Raw genomic sequence first — 25580 nt, forward strand, 5'->3', positions numbered from 1 at the left:
ATTTTTCCAGCAGCCATTATCTCACGAAACCACAAGAGAACTGTGGAAAGATACAATAGCAGCAAAAGCAAAGCACCTAGGCAAAAACACACATTGTACAGGAGCGGAAGGCAGTGCACTTGTTGAACTGTGGAGAGAATGCCAGTGTTTGTTTGATAAGAAATAATGGAAGTGTGATAAGTGGAAGGAAATAGACCTCAAGCTTCATAGAAACCGTAGCTAGGCAAATTACAAGTTACGTTCTGTACTGTCAAACATCTGAGGCAGTAAGCAAGAAAACCGCAAGCTTGGTCCTGCAGCTAAAATAATGGGAACATCCTGAAGGAGCGACAGCTACCAGGAGTAATGGTTTCCAAAGCCAGGCACCAGCCTAGACCAACAATTTCACAGAAGCCTGATTAAATATAACAGGTCAGGTAAACGGGAAGTTCTGTCAAAACTGTGGTTCAAATGTATAAATAACAAGCAAATTCAAACGTTTACACTTGTAATTATTACACTACATTAATTTAACAGATGCTCTTATTCCAACGTACAATACAGGAGAATATACCCAACACATAAGGCTAGTAATTGTGCAAGATCAGACCTTACCAGAAAACATACATCAATAAAGAAATCATGCAAATTAAGTCTGCTAGACAAGAAACAAATTCTGAATACACACAGGCTACATCCATGATAATCATTTTGTAAACGTAGCTTTGTTCTCTCTATTTAATGCATGGCATTTGCAATGTCCAATCGCGCTACAGAATATCATATCCCAGATGTACGATGCACAGAAAGCAGATGATGCAGCAGGGACAGCATCCAACGTCATTACACAGAAATGGCTGGGTGGGCCATTTCAACTTTAATCAATCACATGGCCATGGAAATACTGAACACTATTCTATACATGGGCTGGGCTGAACAGGGAAACTGCCTCTGGTGAGCGGTAGATCGTGAAAATGCAGTAACAGCCCTAACACAGATGTTTGCTCAGTTAAGTCCAATACGTTTTACACAAAATGTATTGTTATTGTATGGAATAAGCTACAGAGATATATTACTGCAACCGAACAGGATATTGCTAACAAACGTCGACCTGAAATAATCAAATGTCCTTTGCATTTGCAACGATATTAAATGACATTGACAGGTTATGATTTCACTGTTGGAAAACGTCGCTCTCGTTTCAAAAGTTCCTGATGTTGTGCTGCTGTAGATTACATTCTCATCACCACTCTTGTTAGACAGCAAACTACGCGTAGCAAGCGCAAGTCATGGTGGTATTTAGAATAGGTGACCCAAACTGTTGCTTGTAGTCATCCCTTAACGATAGTTACAAGTGAAATGCGGAAAATAATTCGAATGTTTCAGAATGTTATGTTAAAATCAAGATAAACAGCTTCAAGTTATTCCAGCCATTTTCACGCTAGCAGTTACTTTTAGTACTAGCAAGCTCCCAAGAAAACTCAATCATTCGCAGTCTTTGCCGAAAGACTATGGCGATTTTCCTATTGTTGTTGTGCGGCGTAACAGTTTAGATAGAAATGCAGTCTTTATGCATTTCGATATAAGTTAAGTAATTGGATCCAGGTCTCCGCAGCCGGCAGAAGCCCGATAGCTAACGTTAATATTTTCACATAACGTTACCCAATTTACAGGCCTCATGCTCCACCGCAACCTTTTCTTGGCTGGCTGCAGTAGCCAGCCTGCGAACACTGACAAATCATCATGTTAGCCAACTCTCAGTAGTCTAACGCTACTGTCAGTCAAGTGAAGGACAGCGAATGGCTACTTATGACTGACTGTGTATCCATGCAAAATCCCCTGAAGAACTTCGCAATGTAAGCCAAATGATCAGCTAACGTTAACGTGAACAAGCCAATACAGCGAAAGAGTTCCCTCAGTAAACAAGGCATTCCCTTTACTTGCATGATGTAGCTTTTCTATCTAGTAAACTAGCTAATTGGTATGCCAACATAGCATTAGTTTAATCATATTTTGACGTTCTCTTAAAACTGTACGTTAACTTACTTAGCTAACGTTAAGCAACTCACAAACTATTCACCAATAGTCTATCGCTAACGTTAGTTAGCAAGAAACACCAACAATGCAAGTGTTCTGCTATAACGTTAATTAACGATATGTTGGCCAATAACTGTTCCAAGTTAGTCAGCTATCCAGCCTGCCTGAATCATGTAACGTTACGGGAATTAAGAAGGTGAAAAGATGTCTTACCTGCATCCCTGGCAGGCCACCCTGAACAGGGGAGTGAGCCATGGCGTCACGCAAGTTGCACCAGGAAAAAATAAACAGTCAATAGCTAAAGACAAATTCCCAGTTCTCTTCCCAGAAAACTATGCTGTGCTTTGTATGCAAAGTCTTCTTGCTCTTTTGAAAAAAACCTAATCCAAAAAAGGCAAACCATGTATCCAAACAGAAACGATCAATTTTAGCTAGTTGTCGTTCGCCAACTACCTAGCATGCTAGCACAAACAAGTAAAATCACAGCCACACTAGACCGAGTTCAGCACCGTCTCAAGCGTTTCGTCACAACACCGTGTTTCGGGTATTTTCCTTTTAGATTAGCTAGCTAACTATGATAATGATTTGGCTTCCACGCGCAGCAGTTCTTAAACCTAACTTACTGAAAATCAAAACATATAATAAATCAGCTAACGTTAGCTATGACAATAGTTAGCTTCTTCAACATTCCAACTACTTAGCTAGCTAACTACCGTTAGCGTCTTCTTTGAATTGGTCCGGCAAGCTAAAAGCTAACGTTAGCTAAATATCTCGCTAGCTAGCTAAATATATTTTCAGCTACCAAGTGGATGCAGGTTTCTTCAGGGCGGTTAGCAGGCTAGCTTAGTTGCAATTAATGTCTTTCTTCCGCCGATTGCTCTCCCTCGCAGTAAGGGGCTCATTTGCTCCTCGCCTCCCCCACGCCAGTCCAGTGCACTACCTGTACTCAGTACAAAACTCGCAAAGGTCTTCTAATTGTAGCAGTTAGACTGTTAGCTATCCAGCTCACTTTGCTTCAGTCCCTTCCGCCATCTTGTCAGCGCTGTCACTCTGACATCAGGGCGGATCCGAGCGCCTAATGGCACTTCTAAAACTACAGGGGGCGCAGGACTATGCACCGCCCTTCTAATCCTGCTGTGCCAGTTTATCCAGGACAACTCAGTCTTTACTTCGGCATGCATGAATATACCACCAACGACAACTGACATAGTACAAGTAGCACTTACTGTAGATCTATAATGTCCACAAATACATGATCCCAAAAAATCTACAATAAGATTTAGGCTACACCTACAAAGATGGGCATTTCCCCAGGGTTGTTCACTGAATCACCCTAATGCATAATTTTAAAAGACAATCATGTCAGAGCTCAAAGTAATGTGTTATAAAGATGAGCACAATGAGAACAATCTCACAGAAAAACTCACAGAAAAAGAGTCAAGTCCCAATGACATCCAAAACAAATAGATACCCAATGAACAGCTCTGTATTACCCTTACTTCAACTGAAACACATTAGAAATGTAGAAACAAACACCAACAAGGTTTATAATGGCAAACCAAACTATTGGCATATTTGTCTCTGTGAGCGCTCATTTTAAGGCACGTTTTAACATGTATTTGTAAACGCAAATGTTCTAATGTGCTAGGGTTCATACTATCATGCATTACCTTTGTTCTGTAAGTATATGGGCAGGGTGGGGTTTCAAAGACAGCACCTTACCTCCTTTCCATATGTAGAAAAGGCCCACAAAGCATACTTCCTCTGGTTTGCTCTGGAAGACTATAATCCCACAGAGTATCTTGAAAAGGTATATTTATGCACAGGAGTTGTAGAGAACCCTGACCAGAACTTCTGACAGACATTTATGTTCTCTGACTTGATTTACTAATGAAAACCGTTTCAGAACAAGTATTATCTAATCCTGAGAAATTACTTCAGAAATCTAGTTTTCTTCAAAGGTTATTTGGTAATACTTGGCAATTCTGAAATTATACAAGCGGTAGCTTCTCCAAAAATATAAACCAAAAAAATTCTAAACGATACATGTAACTTGGAGCAAAACAGAATGGTGCTCATAATTAGACACTGCCATCTTCTGGCCATTGACTGACAGGGATATTCAAGTATCAAAGCACAGTGTACAGTACTTTTTCATATTATATATTATATATTAGAAAAAAATACACACACACACACACACAAAGTACTGGCAAAAATTATGGAAACATCACAAGAATTTTAGTACTCTAAAAACAAAAAAAAATCTGTGCTTTCTTCTGTTGTTCTCTGAGCCAATTTTATCTGTAAAGATATATTTTAAATGGTTATCTTTTTGACCACAAGTGATAATGACATTATGTGACCATCAGTAATTTAAAATAAAGTATTCCAATGTGGCTTCCGTGACACAAAAGGAGATTCCTTTGGATCACTCAAAAGTTTACAGTAAGGAAAAATAAGAATCGCCTGTGACCTACAGTATACAGGAAAATCTGTTATTGCATTCTGCCCAGTGGCTGTAATGACACTGCCATCATTTCAGCTTGGACAGGTGTGTTTGACACATGCTGGGAAAACACTACTTTGATAAAACAGGAAATGCATGATCAACTCACATTTTCCCATCAAACATTCTATATGCTAAACTTATATACTGTACAAATATAGATTTTCTAACATATTGTTACTGTGTGACATTGTGAGATTCAGGGCTTGTTTGCAATAGGGAACAACAGGGAATTTCCCATTGCTGTAAAATATAGCATGAAAAACAACAAACAAACAAGTAAAGGACAACTTGCAAAGTACAAGTGTGCAGAGAAATGAGCAAATTTTAATTAAAAGATAAGCATTAGGGAAGATTTTCATTTAAATACAGAACAGTGACTTTATATTAAATAAAAAATTAAAACCCTTTACTTCCCATTTATAAAATGATCTCAATAAAAATTAAACATCAAAATGGTAAAAGCTTCATATTACAACCACCTCTTCCACACTACGCACTGTTACTGGTTCCATACCCCATTGCTTTGGCAAGAAGGATGAATGTCATCTGTACAGTGTATGAACCGAATACAGCAACACACCTCGAATAGAAGACTACATATTGCACTCATTTTTTATGTACAGGAATAAACCCTGGGGATTACATGTGTGCAATGGCTTTAAATGTTTTCTTTAAACAGTCTTATCTTATGTCTAAGACACTGACATATTCAGAGCACAAGGCCTAAGCTTTTATGGGAAGATCTTTTAAAAATAAAATGCATTTGTATAGGAATATAACAAGTCTTAATGTACAGAGTGCCAATACAAAGTGTGCAACAGACATTATTCATTGACACCCTCAAGAAGGGCTATTTGTGTCCAGAGCAGACATTTACCATACATGAAAATACTGTACACAAAATAATTGACAGTTCAGAACCTGTAAATAAAACAAACAAAGAACAAATATCTACCAGGTTGATCCAGGGGACTAAATTAAAAGCATAAAGGGATCTTTTTCCATAAGAATCCCCATAAGGGTGTCTCCACAGGAAACAATACATTAAAAATTTCAATCAGGTACAGTCTGAGATTGAGAAGGTATGGATCACAGGAGTTAGCTTTTAAAAATTGCCTATTTTTGTTCCCTTTGCTGTCCCTTCACATCCGTCTGTTCCCGGGGCGAACATCATCACTGTGCATGTCCACCACATAGGGAGTTCTCTGTAGACTGGCATTGAATAGATAAAACACAGGCCAGAATTGTGTGTCTGACCAATCACATCGCCTCCTTGTGTCCTGAATTTCCTCCAATACAAGCAGGCTGCTGACCTGAGGGTGCAGAAAGGAAAGGGGAGATTTGTGTTTGTGGGTGGGGGTGGGGGTGGGGGCCTCACACCACTGAGGAGGAGCTAGGAATGCCCTGGATGGTGGTGCCAGTGGGCGTGCCACTGATGGCGTTGAAGATGTGCAGAGAGTCTGCCAATGAGCTCTTCATGCCATCCTCCACAGGGATAATCTGAAGAGGAAACAGGAAGTAGTGAGATCAGGAAGTAAGGTAATGGCTTCTCTCAGATAGCTCCCATTTATTAAGATGAATACAAAGATCTCAAAATGATATTACCATCCAATCTGCTCATGTCAGCATACAGAAAAAGGAAAAAGGGTTATTTAAAAAAAGAAGAGTAATGAACTAAAAAAATCGAAATTGAAGTTGAAACAATTTTAGCCATTAGCTGACATTATTAACATTTTTCCTTACATTACATTATTATCACACTACAGATTAATTATTTCATGATTTTATTGGTTTACTCAAATACCGTGAATGCATCTATTTACAAAACCTTCAATATAATATATTTTGAATATGCTTTATGTGTGCATTGTAAAGAACTGTTCAAATAGGAAACTATATATATATATATATATATATAGCATATTATGATCCTAGCGGGCGATGGGGGAAACTCTGCCTCACCGGCTCACGCATAATGGAGGACAGCTCTCTAGCCAGGTCCCTGTAGTTGGCCTTCATCTCGTCATGGTACTCCTGCTGGTCCTCTTTAATCAGCCGCTCGTTGATGCTCAAACCTTGACCAGAGGCTTCCACAAATTGCCTGATCATGATAAAAGTATAGACACTGCAGTGATACTGGACAGACAGAAGGCACCTTCACAAAGACAGACAGAAGGACCCTTGTGATGTGTGCGCGGCACCCAAAGCTCACCTGAAGACCTCCTTCAGTTGTTTGACCTTGTTGTCGGGATACTTCTTGGCATTGGCATCGTCCAGGAAAGTCCTGGCATAAGCAAGCGGGCCAGCATTCACCTGGAGCAGAGGGGTGAGGAAGGGAGTCACAGTGTTGAGTTCAATTACTGAGTATATTGTGTGTACTCAAGTCAGTTTAATGCATCTTGAAAACATACATGTCGACAGTATGTCCAAATACTGTTCAGCACAGTTATAAAATGAGCACTACCTTTTTATTAGGAGCTCATGAAGACCCAAGACTGGCCACCCAACTCCTGCTTTCACGAGTGTACACTCGGTTTGGAAACTCTTTGATTCCATAGAGGAACCCTATCTAGTTCAAGGGTTCTTTGTCAGGCAAAATGGTTGTTTGTCAAGGAGCTTTCACACTTCACACCCATGATAGATGGTATCATATAAAACTGAAAATGGTTTCTGTATGGAGACAAGCCAAAGAACCCCAGAGAGTGTAGGAGTAGGTAAGTGTGCCGTAGGCGTGGTGCTGTAGTGGGGTACCTGCACGCTGATGCTGCCCTGCAGTTTGAGCTGCAGGCGGATCATGTCCACCTCGCTGGCGGAGCACAGCTGCCGCAGCTCCGCCACCTTCTTGCTCATCTCGTCGATGGCCACCTCGATGGGGTTCAGGTCCGTGTGGTGCTGGTACATGACGGCGATGCGCTTCTTCACATAGGGGAAGCAGTGCGTGGCTGAAAGGGAGAAAGGGCATCACGTTCTAGCATGCTGAAGAAGGCAAATGCCAAAAACATTTGTGCTTTGTAAGGACCCCGCTGGATATGTTTATCATACCTCGGAAGGTCTAAAACTTATATTAAACTCATATCAAAACAGAAACCTGGCGACCTTCCAGTGAAAAAATCTGCACTTATTATTAGAGTAATACTGTATATACAGAGTAGAATCAACTCTGTTAGTGTACTTTTCACTTCAGACATGTTCCTTATTGTACTTCCCACACCCCTGTGTGGGTGGCTATGCCTGGTAAGACATAGGGGCAATGGAGCAGTATGGGGCCCCCTGTTTTCTGGGACACCTACTGGTCAAGATGGTCCTCCGTTTGCACTGCTCCTCCACCCCGCCCTGTTTCTTGCCAGAGACGGTGAAGGGCATCTCGAACACGAAGCGCCGGATGTTGTGGCTTTTCTCAAATTCTGTCTTCCTGTCTCCCAGCTCCCTCTCTTCCAGGAATGGGACCACGTGAGTCACTTGGATGTAAGCATATTTGGAGTCCAGATCCTTCGGGTTTATCTGCATGGATTTTGGTGTAAAGAATTGCCGCACCAGTGAGCATGACACTGACAGAGCACACGCTCCAATGTAAAGTACCTAAGCAAGAACAATAACCCCACAACCACACTCAAACTACTGTTCCAATAAGGTGTTGGGCCAGCAGGGATTTTAACCAAACCGGCTACATTTCTTGCACGGTGTAAATATTTGCAGTTCACTGCTCTCTGGTTGCCTGTTCTGTCTTGCACTTGGAAATAATTCCTGAAAACCTTAGCTCTGGACCTTACTCTTTCACCCACCATTACATCCTTCATCAATTAAGCCTTTCCCTTGCCATTCCATGCCGACATCACCTTGGACACAGTTGCTCATGAACCATCAGAAACTCCTTGTCACTGAATGTCACATCAAACATTCATCCCTCCTTACATTGATGTGATCTCTTGTAGCTGCACTAGCTATAATTACAGAGAACCAGGCTCTTCCATCATTATTATTCACAAGTCTTTACATGCTGGGATTTAGGTGCACATTAGACTCATTCAAGGAACATTTGGAGAAGCAGCAGTGTAGAAGAAGACTGTTGCGCTGGATGAGGTCAGAGGTACATAGTCACTCTTACCTTCCCAGAGTCCTGGATCATCTTCACATTCTCTGGGCCAAACTTGTCAGAGTAGAGCTTGAGCAGCCTTTGGGAAATCTCAGACAGGGGTGTGAATTTGGGTTCTTTATAGATATACTCTTTCCCATCTTCATCTTCAAAGAAACCCTGCCAGGCCAGAAATACAAAGCTTGTTGGTGCATCAAGTAGGGAACCAAAGAATGTGAGTGACCACATCTAAAATAATACCGTTGACTCATGGTCACTGCACAGAAAAATATACACCTCAGAAGTTCTGAGAACACACCCAGCTCGCAACGACATTCAAATTGTACGTAAACCAACTCCAAAGTAAGACCAAACCAAAGAAGAAAAGATACAGGTAAAGGTGGTGTCCCTTTAAGCCAATGTTTGCACTCAGCAGGTGAAATCACCTATCACATATGACCAATCCCCTATCTGACATGCTAGGTGCAGTTGTTCTTATGCATCCATCTTCAGTTTATATCTTAGAAGTCAGCGGTCTGTTTCATTTCAGATTTGGAAAAGTGTGCCCATAGACAATAAACTAGATTCATAACAGGGCAACCAAAATCTTACACAAACTTCCCAATTAGAATGAGCCTCTATAAAAAAATAACAAGCATGTATCTGCAGTCTCCAGTTACACTCCAAATTACATCAAATGCATTTCATGACAGAAAATTGCCTTGTGAGAATTTTCAAATAAGACTGTTAGGTATCCAGCAACAATGAACATGAAAATCGAAAACACAATGGCTAACCCTTTCCACAGCAAAATGCTAAACAGGAACATCTCTAAAATTACAAAGATTAACAGAGATTACAGTTTGTGTTGCAGGATTTCCAATCAAAGGATTTCCATTCAATCCATTTCAAGCATGTCTGAAACAATGGATTTATATGTAATATCTTATTTTTACATAACAAACAGCTGAGATTTTTTATTTCAACATGTCAGGAGAGAATAGCTGGGTACACTTATCACAGTGAAAGAGTACACCTTCTATGTCAGCCTTCGCTAAGACGGCCACCTTGAGCCAGGAAAGAACTACAAAAACACTATAATACTGAAATGGATGAGCTATACTGACAAGGGCACATGAAAAACCATAAGCTGTAATGCAGCCCATTTACTGTATTATGTGCTTGTCTTGTTTATTTACCTCCGTCTCAGTGTCAGTAAACTGGTACTGCTATGGGGTAGTAAAACAAAAGGACAGTTATTCCTTAATTTCAGCACCATAGAGCGAACAGAAAGCGACCATAGAAGCCAAAAGGTCTACAAAGACGCACTTCTGCAAGGTCTTTAAGTTACTTTAAAATAAAGCAGCAACAAAGGCAACTAAGGACAAAAAACGGCTAAAATAACCCCAGCACAAATGAGAGTGAGAGAGAAATATAAACATGAAGGTGAACAGATGGAGCTTTAATAGTGGTGGCAGGCGAGCCCAAATGTTGTTTTCAGCTCCAGTACTTGCTTTACGGTTGGAATGTGACAAGCTGCAGCGATAAATCACTAACACTGCATAGGATGAAAGCTGTAAACTGTAGCTGAAAGCAAGCGCTATGGTTTGTAAGCACAGAAGCACAACACACTGAAAGCTTTATGCTGCTGAGAAAAGCTTGCAGAGCCTACTGCGCAACTTACCGCTGCCTTTAAGGAAGGAAAAAAGCAGAAAGATTAGATTAAAATATATAATAGGGAGGTTGGTTATGGGTTCATGCTTTTAATAATTAAAAATGATTACTGCAGCATTCATGCTTAAGCACTTAATTAACAAAACAATAAGCAAAAATGCAAGTAGTAGGATTGTCTTCTCTGTAAAACATATATTAACTGTCATATATTAACAGTTTGAGCTCAATAAGAAAATAATTTCCTGATATAATATTATCCTTTAAGACAAATCTTTCAAACTTGAAGAGCACCAAGGAAATCAGGTGAAATTCAGGTCAGTTCAAAGGTGTTCTGTATGATAAACATTTGGACTGGATTGTCTCTCGCAGTATTGTTCTATGCTCTCCAAGCACATACCTGGCCAAAGAATGCCACTCTGAAGTAGGTTCCCAGCATCCTCTTGCCTGTGTGCATGACCTCAGTCACTTTGCTGTATGCGCGATGCAGTGTGTTGTATAGGTGGGACAGTTTCTGAACAGCACACACAAAGAGATCCAAAATGGAGTCATTACTGTTGGTTGTTCCTGAATAACCAAATCCGCTGACATATTACAATATTCTGGTGTCTGAACAGCCTTTACCTGTTCAGAATGGAGGGCAGGCTGAATGCTAGCTTTCCTACCGCACACCACGAATCAAAGCATGCATGAATGTGTAGTGCATTACCTCAAAGTCACGGCGCTTCTCGTAGATGGGTATGATCAACTTGTAGATGTCAGAGATGAGCTCATAGCGCTCGGCCTTCCACAGTCCTTCCCCACACTCCTCCAACAGCTCCATCAGTACGTCCTGTGGAGAACATGAGAACACTAGTGCTGTAGCCCTCATCCATAGACTGTAGATAAACATATGGACCAAGTGCATGTGACGTCACACACTGACTACCCACGGGCTTGTGAAAAGCGTTTTTAAACCACAGAAGTGAAGTCAGAACCCAACCGATGCTCAGTAGGTCTGTTGTGCAGGACTGACATAGGGTCAGTGACCAGCAGGTCTGTAGTGCAAGACTGACTCAGCAGTACTGACACAGTGACACAGCAACACAATGCACTCACCTCGTTAAAATGCACATCCTGCATGCCCACGTCCTCCATCATGGACACCTCCTCGTCGATGTTGGGTGTGACCACACGAAAGGCTGAGCAGCCCTGTTTGAACATGCCTGGGAAACATCATCTACAGTCAGCTAGTTTTTTTATTTTTATTTTTTACAGCAGCAAAGTTAGACAAATATAAACAGCTAATTCGGTAGCACAAGTACATAGGTCTGGGTAACTGGGAATTGGTGAGAGCTTTCCCTTGCATTGTTGTATGTGAGTGAGGTCTGCTGTCAAGCGTTTTGTGAAATACATATGACTAGATTTGTTTGACGGAAGAAAAATAAATAGAAAAAGCAGCAGGCTACCAGCTTGGAGTTTCACACTCCAGAAGTTCAGTGTCTATGTATCGTTATTAGTTTTACAGAAAATATGGTGAAGTGAATCAATCTTAATAAGCACTAGGGCGCTGTGTGAAGAAAACATTTTGTGGTGTTGGATGCCCAATGGTACCTTTTCTTCGCAGGTATTCAGCCACTAACGCGGCCACATGCACATAGCACATGGCTGCCTATGGACAGAAAAGATGCTTGGATTATGCAGTGAATTTAATGACGTTCCTGAAATACATAAAGGGCTATGAACTATTAATGATGTTATTATACATTGTCACTATATTATTATACAATATTATTATATTATGATGCGTCCATTGTAATGGCCTAAGTCGCATTTCATTTGTATTTAAAAAGGTGGCGAACTAAATGGAATATTCATTTAAAATGGTTCAATAGTATCAGTTTGCTGCAAACACAGTTCGCTGTGAACGTTCGCTGTCTTGAACACAAATCTGGGGCCTCCAGCCTTCCCTGCCTGCCCTGCCCCTGGCCTACCTCAGACAGGTCTCCGTTTTTGACGTGGATGCGCGCCATGCTGTCCAGCCAGGTCTTGCGCAGTTCGGGGGTGCTGGCATAGGACTTGGCCAGGCTGTACTGCAGGTCCACCAGCATCTCAGGGTCCCTCTCGTGCTCCTTCATTTGTGCAGTGGCCATCAGCACCGTGCGAATGCGCTTCGTCAGGTCCTTCACGTCCGACGGGAACGCTGTGTTCTGCAGTTCAAAGGGAACTGAGTTTCAAACTGCTACACAGTATGTAGAGGCACATGACCTCACAGGTGCTCCCATATTCATCCTTTCTATGTGATAGAATGAAGCACATTGGGGTGCTGCCTAGCGGCCACTGACCTTGATGGTCTTGTCGCTGTTGGCACAGTTGTTGATGATGGAGAGAGACTGCTGGAAGCGTGTTCCTCCGATTCCAATGACATCCGCTATTAGCTGGCTGACCGCAATGACCACCTTGGGAGAGTCAGACACAGACTTCAACACAACAGCAAACACTTCCCTGCTAGGATCAGGGGTGAGAACATATGTTGGTTACTAGACATGCTGTGACCTTGAACGATGAAATATCTACACTGTAAAAATTGCTGTAAAATTACAGGACAACTCTGCTGCCAGTAAGTTACTGTAAAAGTTACGATACATTTGGTACAGTAAAGACAACTTATTACATACATGATTTTACAGGTGGTTACTGTTGTTAAACCCCTATCGTCTGTTAAAAAAATAATTAATATACTTATTCACCATTTAACATTTACTGTAAGTGTGTAAGTGTGAGTGCATCAGAAGCAGGCTCCACAGCGGCACGCTCTCCCCCTCACCTGCAGGTGTGTGCGGACAAAGGATTTGCGGCCGGTGTAGTCGAAGTTGCTCTTCATAAGGAAGTAGAGCAGGTGGGCTGCATCGTTGCGGATGGAGCTCAGCTTGGAGTTGCAGCACTTCAGGATCTCATAGCAGAAGGAGGCACACATGTCTGCACGCCCCTCAAAAAACGTACAGGGGAACTGAGAGAGAGGGAGGGAGGGATATAAAGAGGAGAGAAAGAGAAAGAGAGTGGTTAAGGGGATAATAAAGCTGCTTTCTAACGTATGGTCAGGAATACTATACCACAATCATATAAAATAACAACTATTTTTATTGATTAATCAACCTTCACTAATAGGCTAGTTAATATGCATTTGCAACTGAGGATTCCCTCATGTCCTCTAGCAGATAAAGGATGCCAGGTAAACACTATTCTGAGGCACAATTATAAATGACTCTGTGGACTGCAAAGTGGGATTGTGTGCCTATTTTAATCTGTTTGCTGTTTTACTCAATAGTCACCAGTGAAAGCATGAAAGACGTGGTATAAATGGACAAAATGTGATTAATTTCTAATAATACCTTGTAGATGAAGGTACGCAGAGATGTGAAGACCTGCTTGAGCGCAGTCTCTGACTGGTTTATCTGAAGGAAGCAGAGGTGCACCTCAAACACCTTCTTCATCAGGGGGTTGTGGCCGTGGTCTGAACACAGCTGATTCTGGAGAGACAGCAGATGCTTTTAGACATTCACAGAGCACATCTCACACTGGCTCTCTGGGGAGATATTACCCCCAATATGACCACTCATAATAAGAGCACTGCATGCAAGATAAACCACAAACCTAATTACATTAATACATTTTATTATTAATAAAAAAGGTCTCTAATTGAAGGACCGTACATCTGATTTGATTGTTTTTTGTGCAATTGAATGTTAAATATAAACATTGAGAGACAGTTCTTTGCAGACTTGGGTCAAATACAGAATTGTCTTTGATTCAAATACTTCTCTGTGCTCGACTGATCCGGTCTGGTACAATTGAGCCGACCAAAGGGACCAGAAGGGAGGGTTTGCACTTTTTGAGAGTACTTCAAAGGTTCCAATACACCAGACAAGCTCAGTAAAGCGTAGAAAACAATTACATATTTGACCCAGGTCTGGTATCCTGCAAAACTATCCATCAGATGCTGTCTAACTATAAAGTAGTATTTGACCCAGGTCTGGTATCCTGTAACACTATCCATCAGATGCTGTCTAACTATAAAGTAGTATTTGACCCAGGTCTGGTATCCTGTAACACTATCCATCAGATGCTGTCTATAAAGTAGTATTTGACCCAGGTCTGGTATCCTGTAAAACTATCCATCAGATGCTGTCTAACTATAAAGTAGTATTTGACCCAGGTGTGGTATCCTGTAAAACTATCCATCAGATGCTGTCTAACTATAAAGTAGTATTTGACCCAGGTCTGGTATCCTGTAAAACTATCCATCAGATGCTGTCTATAAAGTAGTATTTGACCCAGGTCTGATATCCTGTAAAACTATCCATCAGATGCTGTCTAACTATAAAGTAGTATTTGACCCAGGTCTTGTATCCTGTAAAACTATCCATCAGATGCTGTCTATAAAGTAGTATTTGACCCAGGTCTGGTATCCTGTAAAACTATCCATCAGATGCTGTCTAACTATAAAGTAGTATTTGACCCAGGTCTTGTATCCTGTAAAACTATCCATCAGATGCTGTGTAACTCTAAAGTAGTATTTGACCCAGGACTGGTTCTTTGTGAAAGAGGCCTGGGCAGTTGAACATGTTGAGGGGTGAGAGCACACAGGGGCAGGCAGCGTACCCTGAATCCTGTGATGAAGATGCTGAGCGTGTCCAGCACGGTCAGACACACCTCGGTGGCGATGTTGCCTTCCAGCAGCGACTGGTTGAGCACGTCAGCGTCCGAGTGGGTGTAAGCTGCACAGAAAACACCGCACTGCTGCAGGAACTTCATTCCACACTTTACACAGGCAGATACGCTCACATTTACAATCAGATATGGCATAAAACACAAGACCAGTCGTCAGGGCGAAAGCGTGGAATAAAATGGAGGTCAAGTTGAACTCAAACACAAGTGCATGAAAATGATAGGACAATGGGATGCAATAAAATCAGTGAGAGAAATGAATGGGGTCAAAGGGATGAGATAAAACAGTTTTGGAAAGGCACATTCCCAGCGAACATGGCATGCTCTGAAAATGTGACTGAATCACTTAATTACTGAAGAGCTAATGATGGTTTGCAAGCTGACTTGTCTGGCAACCTGGCACATTCTTACCATGGTCTACAGATATTCCAAGAACACTTGAAATCTTTCTTACACTGAAAACACAAAGAGAGTCACTTCATTATGAGATCCCTGCTGAAAAAAACAGCTCAAGCTTGGTTTAAAACAGCTGGTAGATGGTTGACCAGCTCAGACCAGCTCCCAGCTCAACATGGCTTAGACCATGGTTCAGACCAGCTCCCAACTTTCACATGGTTTGACCAGTTAAAGCTATGTTTTGAAACAGCTGGTAGCTGGCTGATCAACTTGGCCATACATGCAGACCAGCTCATGCCGTACCCAGCTCGACCAGCTTATGACCAGCTTGACCAGCTCAATTTTCAAGCTGGCATAGCTGGATTTTACAGCAGGGATGTGTTCGATCTTTCCTCAAAAACGAGGAAAGCCTTTGTTTTAACTGAAATAAAAATTCTAGGAAGAAACTGCACTCACCACTGCGTGGATCATAGGTATTTGTGAACTTTCTTACCTTCTGGGAATACATAAAGTATTACCCCTCTGCTTTGATAACCTGTTTAAATATTTGTGCTGTGCAAAGGATGCTGGGTAGACGGTGGTCATGGGTCGAGGGCGGGGTTGAGCACAAATGAGGCGAGCGGGATGATGGGGATGACGAGGATGAAGGAAAGTGACTGAAGAGAATAGGGGCGGTTGGTAGAGCGGGAGTGGTCCGCACTTACTGTGGTTAAAAGTGTAAGAGTTATCCAGACTGCTGAGCTGCTGTAAGCGGGCATGCATCATTCCCGCCCTGTTACGGGACACAGGCAGAGTAAGAGACTTCCGCTCATGTGCTACAGGTCCCACCCCTTCCTGGTTCCTGATGAGGAAACAGGAAACAGAGCAAATGTTAGGGGGCGTGGCCACCTCTCAGCCGTGCCAGGGTTAGTAAGCCGTTAGTGTGTGTGCATCCAAACATCCCATTTCGTAAAGGCAGGAAATGAAAGGTGAACACACTGCTCTACACAAACACACCCAAAGCGTAATCTGTGTACATGGTGAGTAAATGGCAGACGCTGCCCTTCCACTCTCCTCTACAGTGTCTGTGCCTTTTCTTTCTGGTTGTGTTCAAGCTAGGACACGGTATGCACAAGGTCGTTAAGGTCATGCCATGCTAATGCAGTGTTTGAGGGATGTTTGTTTGACATGCAGAATGAACAACACATCAGAGCAGCAATAGTACCAACAGCTGAGAGCAGGAGCAGAAGCACATGCATATCACAGGACAATGGGAGGGTTCCCATCCAAACCCAGGTATACAGAGGCAGGTGATGTACAGTGCAGTGCAAGGTTTCAACACAGCCACTCATAACACTCAAGCAACAGCAGCATGCTGTCAGTATAGGAATGGGGACACACACTCCAAAAAATGTATTTCTTAATTTTCTTTTATAGAAAACACATTTACCTATAAATTATTAGTCTGATACAAACGCTAATTATTATTGTACATTTTAGGAAAACAATATTTTCCTTATGACACTAAGACACTATCTTGATGTGTTTTACACATCATATAAAATATAAAATATTTTGAGAAAATTGTGTCCATGTCAGATATTTCCTTTAATATTTAATAAAACTTTAAAAGCTACTCATGTATTCTCATAGTCAGGCTGACAATTATCAGGATTTTAAGAAAGACATTTTTTCAGTGTGGTGCTATCTTACCCAAGCAGGAGAGGGCAGGGGCCATGTGTTTATAACATATCAAACTTGTCAGCATTTAAGTGCAAAAAAAGAGCAAAAGTGGGTTAGAGAGATTGAGGGCCCAGAACCAACCGTATACCACAGCCAGTGATCAGGGACAGTATGTGCACGTGTGCGTGTGAGTATGTGCATGTGTGTGTGCGTGCATTTCAGCTGGGGATCTAATATGGCAATAGTAGCAATTTTCCACAACCCAAAGAGCAGCAACCCAAACCACACAATGTTAATAGTGAAAATAATCTAAATTAAGACATAAAAGGCACAGTTAAACCTTGTTAGAAGTTTCAGTGCAATTAAGATCTGTAACATGATCACAACAGCTTTCAGTTATTGAATAAATGAATACATTCTGAGGAGCAGCCTCAACACAAACACTGCTGTTGGATACAAAATGACAACAATAGGAGCTGTGCCCATTTAGTCTATATACAGCCATGTCACAAACACATAAACAGACTGGGACAGAAATCAGCAAACATGTGAACACAGACTATTTACATAAACACAGCATGTTCATTTCAATAGAAGAGGTTAAGTAAACAAAGCATTTAAAGCATTTACACAAAGATGTTATTGTCAATAAAAAATGGTGCGACTTCCGGCTTGCATAATAGGTCTATATAATAATTTCATAAAAACGAAAACATTACCTGGAAAAGTATCGCTTCCCCATGTATCGGAATTGGTGGAGACACACCCTGCACAAAGAACAACCAGAGAATAGGTTCCTCAAATATGTGGTGTATACATTTTTTAAATACATTTTCAAGCAAATGGTTCCTATGTTTCCTGAATATAGTTATTTGTGAAAGATTTAGTTGGATGTACTTGCCATTTATAAGCCTACCTGAGAAGGGATGTTTACGTGGTATATACTTTGCCAAACAACTATACACTTTCCTTGGGGTTTAAATTGAAATATAAACTCAGTGACCACATTATTAGGTATTTATTAGACTTATTCTTTGGCATATTGGTCTTCTGCTGCTGTAGCTTCAAGATTCAAGATTCAAGATGGTGTGTGTTCAGAAATGTTGTCGTCTTCCTGTCAGCTTGAACCAGTCTGGCCATTCTTATCTGACCTCATTAACAAGGCGCTTTCACCCACTTTCACCCTCCGGTTAGCATACTGGAGATTGACTGCAACATCCAACATTAATATGCTACGACCAAAGGATTTTGGCTCTCTGTGTGGCCTTTAAACAAACTGCCATTTTGATTTGCCTGTGTAGGGCTCATAGCAAAAAACAACACATCCATTGGTGTATGCTTATAAACCCAAACATTGATATGCTATAAGCATTGAAATTGAGTTTCTTGGGATTATACTCTCATTTGTGCACAATGCATGGGTGGGTCTTCGGATTGTGTCAGGATAAAAATGTTCCTTCTCTGTGAGAAATAAGACTTACTCTATGAGAATGAAAAAGTCCATGAGCTCAGCAGAACTGGCCTTGTTCCAGTATGTGAAAAGAGCATCTGGGGGAGGGAGGGAGAGTTAATTGTAAACACACATTTACCAACATTTCCAGAAAGGGTAATTCCCCAGGGATATACACCAAACATGCTAACTCCCTGCTGAAAAAAAACCAGCTAAAGTTAGGGTTTAAAACAGATGGTAGCTGGTTGACCAATTCAGACCAGCTCCTAGCTTGACATGGTCTTACCAGCTCAAGCTATGTTTTGAAACGGCCAGCACTGGCTGGTTGACCAGCTCATACCCAGCTAGACCAGCTTTATGACAAGCTTGGCCATGCTGGTTGACCAGCTCATACCCAGCTAGACCAGCTTTATGACTAGCTTGGCCATGCTGGTTGACCAGCTCATACCCAGCTAGACCAGCTTTTTACCAGCTTGACCAGCTAAATTTCCAAGCTGGTCGAGTTGACATAGCTGGATTTTACAGCAGGGCTGACAACCATTTTCTCACAATACTGAGAATTTCAGACTATACTGTACGTTTGCCTTTTAGACTCAGAGCAAAGAGCAGAACACGATAACCACATCTTCTTTTCCAGCACAAATTACCATGTATAGACCCAACCTTGTTCAGGAAAAGCAATGGTAACACGCAATCACAGTTTCTGAAAGCTCTTCCGATTATTAACCATGAATCTGAGAGAAAGCTCTCCCCACTGGACATCTTCACACTTTCCCATAAAACAGTAACAGGTCAGGAGCTCACTCAGAAGGCTGAGGGGTGGTGTGGGTGGAGGAGCTCACTCAGAAGGCTGAAGGGTGGTGTGGGTGGAGGAGCTCACTCAGAAGGCTGAGGTGTGGGTGGAGGACCTCACTCAGAAGGCTGAGGGGTGGTGTGGGTGGAGGAGCTCACACAGAAGGCTGAGGGGTGGTGTGGGTGGAGGAGCTCACACAGAAGGCTGAGGGGTGGTGTGGAGGACCTCACTCAGAAAGCATAGGGGTGGTGTGGGTGGAGGAGCTCACTCAGAAGGCTGAGGGGTGGTGTGGGTGGAGGAGCTCACTCAGAAGGCTGAGGGGTGGTGTGGGTGGAGGAGCTCACTCAGAAGGCTGAGGGGTGGTGTGGGTGGAGGAGCTCACTCAGAAGGCTGAGGTGTGGGTGGAGGAGCTCACTCAGAAGGCTGAGGGATGGTGTGGGTGGAGGGCCTACCCTCAGACATGCTCTTGAGCACGTGCAGGAAGCACATCAGCAGGCTCTTGATCTCCGCCTGGTCCAGTTTGTCGCAGCGCAGTAGTGTGCTCCCCAGGGCTGAAGCGGGCTGGTTCTGAGAGGGACAGGGGACAGGGGACAGGGGACGGAGCACAGGGGGGGCAGTCAGGGGAGTGCAGGGACACAAGCAGAAAACACAGCAAATGGTCACACCTAACACTTACCCACTCCCCACTACTCTCACCTCTCAGGACCTAGTGGAGTTCAGCCTTTTTGGCTAGTTATTTTTTTTAATAGGATTCATATGGAATTTAATATTATGGTTCAGCATAATATTTATTTTGCAAAATTATCAATCAAATTAAATTGTAACCTGTAGAATCCTGTGAGAAACCTAGCTGTCTCTCAGCCAGCAGATATTAATCTAGTACAGTATCAGTATGAGATCAATGGGGAGAAGGTCAGTGTTCACTATAACATTGACAGTCTGTTTTCTGACACTCCAGGGACACTGATGACATCATTATGCTACTATACTAATGGAGACTCTGCGTAGCATTCCAGAGTGAATAATATCTGTGCCCTGGCGTATCTCCAAACTTTCCGCACGTCAATACCACACACAAAGAAAACAGAAATTAAGAAAAAGGCAGAATAGCAGATCAAATTCAGGTTTGGTGAACAGCATCTTTCATTCAGATTATAGCAGTACATGTCAAATGATGACAAATGCAAGGGACCGGTCCATGAATATTTGTATGCTATAGAAATACTTGTTGAAGATATGCATTAAAATCTCCTGCTGGGACAACACTAAAGATATTGTCTAAAATAGATAAGATCAAACTAGCTACCATTAGCTATCTCTGACCAATGCTGTCTGGACATTGAATCTTTCACCCAGATCTGGGTGACAAATGAATCAGTGTTCATCATTATCAGCAATCTTGGCTGATAAGAACAGTCTGTGAAGAGAAAAAAAAACCCTGGAAATCCCTGGAAATCAAAAGTAGGACATTCTTTATTCTCGTTCAATTAGTACACTTTGCGGCCTAGACGGTACCTAGCTGCTATTCATACGATCATTACTTGAGCCATAAAAAGTTAGAGTGGAGCGAGGGAATTAAAACTCCACTCTGAGACTTTATAGCTCAAGTAATGATCATACGGATAGGGGCGAGGTACAGAGAAAGAGTGCTGAAAAACTGTCCTGAGGGTAGTGCTGTCGAGCAGATGCTACAGCACAGAGCAGTCCATGAAACCAGAAATCTGGTTCATGCCGTCAGGGAAGAGACCTGGCCTGACCTCCAGCAGGCCCCGTAGAGAAGGGGAGCAAGGCAAAGCACGCACACGCTCACTCCCAGAGGGGAACACTCCAGGGGAGGACGGGAAGGGAGAAGGGACAAAAATATATGTCTTGTACTTGGAGCGCAAAGCTGGCATGCACGGTATTCTCCTGCAGTGCAGGGGTAGAGAGCAGCGAGAAGTCCATGGTGACACGCTTGGCGCGTGTGGAGACCACCGTGTCTTCGGACTCGGAAAAGGAGCGAAGTACGTTGGCCGAGTGTCGCCGGGCAAATTTTTCCCTCTGACTGGCCTTCGGGGGCAGGGATTCAACGGCATGAGGCAAAGTTAGACAGCACAGGGGGGAGGGGCGTCATGGTGGCAGCACAGCAAACATATTTCTTTGCTTTTGCTATGGCGAAACACACCATATCCAGGCGGTGTGAGACACTTCTCTTTAAAGGTGTGTCCCTGTATCAAGTTCCTCCACATATGAACAGGAAATTACATCTACAGTATTTACATTGTAATATTGTAACTACTTGGGCGATAAGCCATTCACACAAAATGTGACCTCAGAGAAGTGACATACGCTCCAGCAGGGGCCTGTAGCCCTGCTTCTGGAGAGCCACAGATGTTGCTGGTTCTTGTTTGAGCCAACCAGTGGTACTGTGGACAGTGCCTGGGATGAGGAGCCCAGCTCGCAGTACCTTATCCAGGGAGTTGGTCTTGTCGCTGTTCTTCTCCAGGAGGCTGTTCACAGAGTCCATACTGATGAGGGATCCACGGGAGTCGGCATGGCGCACGGAGTTGACGTTGGGTGTGGAGGAGGAGTGAGGCGAGGCTGGAAACAAAGAGAGCAGCAGGCTGTTACGGGAACCATGACACAAACAACAGTCTTTTATCCCTCAACAGAGTTCTGGAGGAAACGGACAAAGCAAATTCTGTGTTAAATTCTGCGTACTCTGAACTCAGAGCATGTCAGAATAGCAGCCAGCAGCCTCAAGGACAGCTTCTACCCCCAGGCTATCCGCATGCTGAACTGAGACCCCCAGCGACTGCTCAGCTTCACCAATACCAATATCTGAACTGAACTCCCATCCATAACAGTCTGTTTTCGTCATTATGTTATGTCATGTCATGTTATGTGTGGCCAGTGGGCTGCGCACCTGTGCCAGAGATGACCCCAAACACATCCTTGTGCAGGCTGTTGTCCAAGCTGGCTCCAGGCTTCGGTGGACTCGTTATCACAGAGTTTCCCAAGAAACAGTCATCTCGCCCATTCTGAAACACAGGAGAAACTGTCAGCATTGGACAGGGGTACAAAAAAGGGCTGATCCATTTCAGTGTTTTATACCAACTTCTGCGCATAATTATTTAATTGCCTAAATCATATCTTGAACTTTCATTTGTAGGCACCAGCTACAACCACAGCAGGTATATCCTAAGGATTTTACTGTGCTCAAGTCTTATTGACATCATTCAAGTGGTTTAATAGTGAACCAGCGTAATATATAGAGCTGTCAGAAAACTAAAACCAAGGTAATTGGTTGGAACAAAAAACAGCATGCAAACTAGACCTCGAGAACCATTCCTGCTATAGTAAGATTCAACGGCACTGTAATTCCCCCCTTGTCCATTAGGTGGCAGACTTACATTACTGGAATGATTTACGGCAAAAGGCGAGACTTCCCTCACATTGAGCCTTTGCACATTCTCCTGCAGCAAGCCAAAGAGAGGCAGATACAGGGTGGCAAGCCTGGCCTGTTGGCTCTGGAAAAAATGAGTACACATGTTATTTCAAACCATTATTTCAAACCATTACAGCACACACAGGCTCATGCAACACACATGCAGAAACAGAGCTGTGAAAGACCACTTAGGCCTGACGCACATATCTTTACCTTGGAGGCGTATCTGTCATCAAACGTGTGCTTGACCATCAGGTTCTTCAGCACCTGGATGGAGATTTGGCGGATCTCTCTGAATTCCTGCAAGGCACTGCCCACCTCCCTGAGCAGCAGCCCCACCAGGAAGTGGTTTTTACAGAAGTCGTCCGTCAGCGAGTAGTCCAGCTGCAGATCTGAGCAGAGAAATATCAATAAGGACTAATGAGGAAGAAGGAACTCCTCTATAGACATTGTAAAAGTCTATCCTGATCATTATGCTCACAAAATATAAAAAGGAACTGCTACTCATGCTAGTTGGTAGACTATAATGGTGGACCACAAAAGACAAGCTATTCATGTTTGCCATAAAAATAAAGCAAGTGTCTAAACTATCACAGGGATGATCCTCTTCTGAGAATGTGCAAGTTCGATGAATTAAGATCAGCATGAATATAACCAGATAAGAAACCAGATAAGAAAAACAAGTAAAACTTGCGTAATCCTTTACCATTTTGAAAATCCAAAATACATCACAAACACAGGCCACACTGCATTGAATGAGTGCATACATGGTGAGTGTATACACTGCTACAAATTAAATGTACAATAAAATATTTCTTAAAAGGATAAAAGACAGTGAAAATCTTTTTAGATACTTATTATCTGCTCACTATCTGCTTATTATGTGCCTCAGAAAAAGAGCTTAAGTAACGTAAGAGCATAAGAAGCATAATTCATATGAAATATAAAGTAAAAATAAATCAAAAATGTATATTTATAAGAAGTTGCAGCTATAGGACACATCTTGCAAGTTGGCAATTAGGCGATAATGATCCAAGACACTAACATCAAGCAGGAAAAAGTCATTAACAAATTATTTATGATTTCCCGCTTCTAAAAATATATATTCCTAAAACCAAACTAAGCAAAAACAAGCTAATCTCCTGAATGACTAAGTGGGTTTCTGCAGTATATATCTGTGATACTGTATTTCAGCATATCTTTATTAATCATCACACAGAATGAGAAGGTCACATGGCTATTTTTGCAAGAAATAAGGCATTCAGCACACAGCAATGATTCACCTCTGCCTCACTGTTTAAATACCTGTACCGATGAGTACTATCCAAGGATATATTACAAATTCAGTTGATATTAGGCACATAAAAACGATGAAATTATATATCCAATGAACTGTTCATGCACATCTTTGTTTGAGCCCTGGGGACTCATAAACAATAAACATTCAATTAATTCTTTGTTCAAAGTAGTTTGTAGTAAGCACTGTCGAATATGTCAAATCAAATGAGAATGCCTCAAAACTGGTGCAGCGGCACAATAATTGATAGAAAGAACAATTAAAAACTCATTCACTGGGCTTAACCAGTGATAATTACAGAGAAGAATAAGCATATACATGATTAGTCATCAAACACTAAGTACTGTTTTGAAATAATGTTGATGACACCATTCAGAAAACATACAAAAGTTGGAGAGAAATGTCTTCATGTAATGAATGATCCAAGGACGTGACCAATTAGATTAAAAAACAAACAACGAAAAAAAACAATGAAGAAGATAATAAAACCAACAGTCTCAAAATCAGAAAGCAAGCAATAAAGAAGCAGGCTGGATTTGCAAGCTGGATGATTTTCCAAGGCTGAAGGTACAATGTATCAGAGACCATGGACCACTCATACAAGACAAGACCAATTACAAAAACGAATAATCCATGAAGGTCCGTAGAAATGATTAACAATCAACAGTCACTGTCACTGTATACTTCATTTGGGCTGTAACTGGTTTAATTCCTGGACCTTCCATAAAGCTCCAATTTACTTCTTATAATGGATAAGAACAGACTACAGATCAATATAAATTTTACCCTTAAATCTTATAAACATTCACCCACCTGGCCTTAGAACATACTGTAAAAGGTGGAAGGAACGATTTAGGTTTTTTAGAAGTATTATTAACACTAATAGTTTTCTTAAAAGATAACAATTTTGCAAATGATACCACAGCTGCATTACATTAAGCACCTGGCCAAGTAAGTTCTGTGAGCTCTTTCTGTCAGCTCAATCTTTCCAAAATGATGTGTTAAAAACAACATAACCAGTCATTTTTTAAACACACCTCCATGGCTAGATAACAGATTCTTTGTTACTTTCAACACCAAAACTGTGCTAATATTGTACTCTCCCTTTGTAACACGTAAATAGTAATTGTATATTTGTAACACAAATATAATAACTTTGAAACAAAATGAGCTGAAAGTAACACAAAAGTGTGTTGGATATTAATACATCCTTTTAGAGTCTTGTGTGTACTGACGCACCATGCATGCTATGCACAGGCACACACCCTTAAACCGATTAAACTTGGACACCATATTTGACCACTGCAGAAGGATTCTCCAGAAAATCAGCCAATTACAGTCCATACTGCCAGATTAAAATACACATCATTGTGTTAATAATGGTAGTAAATACAGCTACATCATCACAAATCAAATATGCCACTGATGGTGAATGGAATGGCACCAAGACAGTAAATCAATCCTTTTGTCTTTTAGATTTTTCCAAGAATACGGTATCACAGCAAGGCAAGACATGGCAAGCAGCACACCTCAGACCTACCTACAGGAAAGTCACGCAACTCCATGGTGGGAGACAG

At 41.9% G+C, this 25580-nt stretch overlaps 2 protein-coding genes across 5 annotated transcripts in view; both read right to left on the bottom strand.

Moving 5' to 3' along the window:
* The window catches only part of LOC133124040 (serine/threonine-protein kinase 24-like), a 32408-nt gene extending 29346 nt beyond the window's left edge, over window positions 1–3062 (bottom strand). Inside the window, exon 1 of the mRNA XM_061234874.1 lies at window positions 2230–3062. Within this exon, the coding sequence (XP_061090858.1) occupies window positions 2230–2271 (42 nt within the window). The 5' untranslated portion in view covers window positions 2272–3062. The remainder of the gene's footprint in view (window positions 1–2229) is intronic.
* Window positions 3063–4832: 1770 nt separating this feature from the next.
* LOC133123103 (dedicator of cytokinesis protein 9-like) overlaps window positions 4833–25580 on the bottom strand; it is a 106394-nt gene continuing 85646 nt past the window's right edge. For 2 of the 4 annotated variants that reach the window (XM_061233388.1, XM_061233386.1), the window contains exons 31-53: window positions 22920–23098; window positions 22672–22788; window positions 22185–22299; window positions 21726–21859; window positions 19732–19846; window positions 18518–18584; window positions 17756–17803; window positions 16079–16215; window positions 14913–15028; window positions 13643–13780; window positions 13078–13260; window positions 12596–12709; window positions 12245–12460; window positions 11865–11922; window positions 11370–11476; window positions 10981–11103; window positions 10672–10785; window positions 8634–8780; window positions 7819–8029; window positions 7280–7470; window positions 6741–6841; window positions 6491–6629; window positions 4833–6028 (exon numbers count right to left, since the gene is read on the bottom strand). In XM_061233388.1, coding sequence (XP_061089372.1) covers window positions 5903–6028; window positions 6491–6629; window positions 6741–6841; window positions 7280–7470; window positions 7819–8029; window positions 8634–8780; window positions 10672–10785; window positions 10981–11103; window positions 11370–11476; window positions 11865–11922; window positions 12245–12460; window positions 12596–12709; window positions 13078–13260; window positions 13643–13780; window positions 14913–15028; window positions 16079–16215; window positions 17756–17803; window positions 18518–18584; window positions 19732–19846; window positions 21726–21859; window positions 22185–22299; window positions 22672–22788; window positions 22920–23098 — 2996 coding nt within the window. In that variant the 3' untranslated portion in view covers window positions 4833–5902. Of the gene's footprint in view, window positions 6029–6490; window positions 6630–6740; window positions 6842–7279; window positions 7471–7818; window positions 8030–8633; window positions 8781–9799; window positions 10291–10671; window positions 10786–10980; window positions 11104–11369; window positions 11477–11864; window positions 11923–12244; window positions 12461–12595; window positions 12710–13077; window positions 13261–13642; window positions 13781–14912; window positions 15029–16078; window positions 16216–17755; window positions 17804–18517; window positions 18585–19731; window positions 19847–21725; window positions 21860–22184; window positions 22300–22671; window positions 22789–22919; window positions 23099–25580 lie in introns of those variants that run through there. The other 2 variants (XM_061233387.1, XR_009708197.1) reach the window with 2 other exon arrangements.

This window comes from Conger conger, chromosome 3 (assembly GCF_963514075.1).
Source record: "Conger conger chromosome 3, fConCon1.1, whole genome shotgun sequence".
NCBI classification, from domain to species: Eukaryota; Metazoa; Chordata; class Actinopteri; order Anguilliformes; family Congridae; genus Conger; species Conger conger.